Source organism: Chrysochloris asiatica, unplaced genomic scaffold, assembly GCF_000296735.1.
Source record: "Chrysochloris asiatica unplaced genomic scaffold, ChrAsi1.0 scaffold00125, whole genome shotgun sequence".
NCBI lineage: Eukaryota > Metazoa > Chordata > Mammalia > Afrosoricida > Chrysochloridae > Chrysochloris > Chrysochloris asiatica.
This window is the reverse complement of record NW_006408643.1, coordinates 9,499,211-9,503,286: the sequence shown is the minus strand read 5'-3', so window position 1 is coordinate 9,503,286 and position 4,076 is coordinate 9,499,211. Positions and strand designations below refer to the sequence as shown.

The window sequence follows — 4,076 nt, the reverse complement described above, 5'->3', positions numbered from 1 at the left end:
AGGTCTACTTCTAGGTCATTTGTCTCAGACATTTTATCTTATTTCTGGACATATGCTGATATGGTCATCTGCTATTGTTTCTTGGACATGTTTAGTGACCTTAATGTTAATACTTAATTGAGTATGTGTTTTGGTATTTTTTATGGTTTCTGATAGCTTACAGGAAGATGTCATCAGGATGTGGGCTTCCATTTTCACTCTTCTCATTGCTTAACTGATTAAAGGTTTCTCTCCAGTATGAGATCGTGCATGTTTAGAAAGTGTGTCTGACTGAATGAAAGCTTTTCCACATTCCTTACGTTCATAAGGCTTCTCTCCAAGGTGAGATTTTATATGGTGAGTAAGTTTGTAGGATGTAATAAAGGCTTTCCCACATTCCTTACATTCAAAAGGTTTCTCTCCAGTGTGAGATCGGATATGTTTAGTAAGGCTGTCTGAACGCGTGAAAGCTCTTCCACATTGCTTACATTCATAAGGCTTCTTTCCAAGGTGAGATCTTACATGTCGATTAAGTTTGTAGGATGTAATAAAGGCTTTCCCACATTCCTTACATTCATAAGGCTTCTCTCCACTATGTGTTCTTTTATGAAAACTGAGTAGTGTCTGAAGATGATAGGCTTTCCCACATTCCTCACATCCATAGGGCTTTATTCCACTGTGAGATCTTATATGTTTTCTGAACTGTGAGGTATAACGATAGGCTTTCCCACATTGTTTACATTGGTAAGGTTTCTCTCCAGTGTGTGTTCGGATATGTTCAGTAAGTGCGCCTGACTGAGTGAAACCTTTTCCACATTCCTTACATTCATAAGGCTTCTCTGCAAGGTGAGATCTTATATGTTGAGTAAGTTTGTAGGATGTAGTAAAGGCTTTCCTACATTCCTTACATTCGTAAGGTTTCTCTCCAGTGTGAGTTCGGATATGTTTAGTAAGTGCGTCTGACCGAGTGAAAGCTTTTCCACATTCCTTACATTCATAAGGCTTCTCTCCAAGGTGAGATCTTACATGTTGAGTAAGTTTGTAGGATGTAATAAAGGCTTTCTCACATTCCTTACATCCATAAGGCTTCTCTCCAAGGTGAGATCTTATGTGTTGAGTAAGTCTGTAGGATGTAATAAAGTCTTTTCCACATTCCTTACATTCATAAGGCCTCTCTCCACTGTGAGATCGTTTATGGTCAGAGAAGTGTGAGGACTGATGAAATGCTTTTCCACATTCATTACATTTATAAGGTTTCTCTCCACTGTGTATTCTTTTATGTCGAGTGAGTACTCTCTGAAGATGAAAGGCCTTCCCACATTCCTCACATACATAGGGCTTTATTCCACTGTGAGATCTTGTATGTTCATAGAGCTGTGAGGTATAGCGATAGGCTTTCCCACATTCTTTACATTCATAAGGTTTCTCGCCAGTGTGAGATCGGATATGTTTAGTAAGGCTGTCTGACCGAGTGAAAGCTCTTCCACATTGCTTACATCCATAAGGCTTCTCTGCAAGGTGAGATCTTACATGCTCAGTAAGTTTGTAGGATGTAATATAGGCTTTCCCACATTCCTTACATTCATAAGGCTTCTCTCCACTGTGAGACAGTTTATGGTCAGAGAAGTGTGAGGTGCGAAGAAATGCTTTTCCACATTCATTACATTTATAAGGCTTCTCTCCACTGTGTGTTTTTTTATGTTGAGTGAGTAGTTTCTGAAGATGAAAGGCCTTCCCACATTCCTCACATATATAGGGCTTTACTCCACTGTGAGATCTTGTATGTTCTGTGAGCTGAGAGGTATAACGATAAGCTTTCCCACATTCTTTACATTCATAAGGTTTCTCTCCAGTGTGAGACCGGATATGTTTAGTAAGACTGTCTGACCGAGTGAAACCTCTTCCAAATTGCTTACATTCATAAGGCTTCTCTCCAAGGTGAGATCTTACATGTTGAGTAAGTTTGTAGGATGTAATAAAGGCTTTCCCACATTCCTTACATTCATAAGGTCTCTCTCCACTGTGAGATTTTTCATGTGCACTGAGCGTTGAGGAATGACTCAAAGCATTTCCACCGTCATTGCATTTAAAAGATTTCTCTCCACTGTGAGTTAATTTATGTTGAATGAGATTTGTGTGAAGATAAAAGGGTTTCCCACATTTGTCACATTCATAAGGCTTTACTCCACTATGAGATCTTCTATGTTTAATGAGCTTTGAGGAATAACTAAAGGATTTCCCACATTCCTTACTTTCAAGAGGCTTCTCTACACTATGAATTTTTATAGGTTTAGTGAGGGCTGTGGCATGACAAAAGGCTTTCTCATGTTCCCTACATTCATAAGGTCTCTTTCCACTATAAGTACTTGTAAGGTGAGTTAATGATAAGTGTAGACTAATAGCTTTTACACATTCTTTACATTCATAAGGCCTCTCTTCACTGGAAGTTGTACTCATGTACTTAGTGAGGGATGAGCAATTATCCTTGGGTTTTCCACAATTCTCACATTTACAGACTTTTTCCCCATTAACAGTATTTGAATGATGTTTTATATAAGACGGAGAACAGCAGCTTTCTCCATGTTCTTTATGCTGGTATGGTTCATATTCAGTGTGAGATCTGATGGGATGATTAAAGGTATAATTACCACCCTCATGAAAGTCAAAAGCATTTACTCCAACCTCAGTTCCTTCGAGGCTCCAATGATTTTCCTCAGAGCAGGCACTTTGATCACCTTCTTCATATTTCTTCACTTTATCGTCTTTATTTGCACAGCAGGTCTCTACCACATATTTTCTGTTGAAAACATGGAGTGTGCTGTTAAAATTATATTTTCTACCATTTGAGAAATACCATACACAATGAATGTTCATTTTTTGTCCTAAGTTTTCTCATGGTGCACAGGTTAAATCATCACATGTAAGGTACTACCATTATTGTCACCACATTCCAAAATAAATACTCATAATGTGTACAAGTGAGATGTCTCAAATACTCAGTACCTGATTCACATTAATTGGAAATTCCTGAATTGTGAATATTAGGTGTAGACACACATGTAGCGCTAGTTTTATATCTATCTATAAACACACACTAAAAGAGGCATACAAATGTGATGTCATCTTAAAGCTGTCCCATTGGGTACTATTTAATGTCATGGGTAAGATACCTGGTATGCCCATCCTGGTGGTTGTGGGGATTTTCATGGCCTTGAAACTCACAGATTTCTCCTGACGTAAACAACCAACTATTACTCTTCATCAGCTTCATCAGTGTAAGTTCATTGCATACCTTTTGTCCATTATTACCCTGTTGAGAGACTGAACTAATCATTAGGAATGGATTTTCAAAATATAAAAATAAAACAAGAACGGAATTAATAACAAATAAGGCACCTAAGACACACAAATTCTGAAGAATTTGGATACTCAAAGTGTTTGGAAAGAGTAAACTATAGGAAATACACTGAGAACATTTCCATGGTGATTCAGAAGGATGGTGACCAAACGAAGATGTAACCATCAGTACAAACTCCAAGGGTACTGGCACACAATGCTTGCATGAGAAAGAATATAGAAAGGGATAATGCGGAAGGCTTCTTACTGGTAAATGCAAAAGACATGGGGTAATTTAAATAAAAAAAAAAAAAAGTAAGTTCAGCTACTCAAAGTACAGTAGAGAATAATTTACACAGGTGTGAGTGGACTGAGAGACAAGAAACCATTCATGTTGCAGACGTTAGCACAAGACTCACAGAGAAAAGGGTACGATTATTTCTTTTTTTCTCCGTATATTCATTTCCTCTCTGGTGACCAGAGGTAAAACCTGTAAGACTTAAGGTCACCACTGAAGGTTCTGTGTGGTCCCTGCAGCTGGGGGCATAATTAAAGTGGGAGGAGATACAGAATTTGCCCACCAGCAGGCTGTCTCAAATCAGTCCTGGTCAATGCTGGGCAAGTTATCACTTGGAGAAGCAGCTGAAAGGGCTCGAGGTGAGGAAACATCTTAAAATATCTCAGGTGGCTGTCAAGGAGAGGGTGTTAGTTAGGTAGTGCTAAATAATTACTCTGAATTTCCTTGTTTTAAAATTTGCATG

At 38.4% G+C, this 4,076-nt stretch overlaps 1 protein-coding gene across 1 annotated transcript; it reads right to left on the bottom strand.

Moving 5' to 3' along the window:
• Positions 1–210: 210 nt before the first annotated feature.
• On the bottom strand, positions 211–3,282 carry LOC102817673 (zinc finger protein 91-like). Its single transcript, XM_006869085.1, has 2 exons — positions 3,272–3,282; positions 211–2,776 (listed from the first exon to the last, which is right to left on the bottom strand). The coding sequence occupies exons 1-2, from the start codon at positions 3,280–3,282 to the stop codon at positions 211–213; spliced, it is 2,577 nt and encodes an 858-aa protein (XP_006869147.1).
• Between the last annotated feature and the right edge of the window lie 794 nt (positions 3,283–4,076).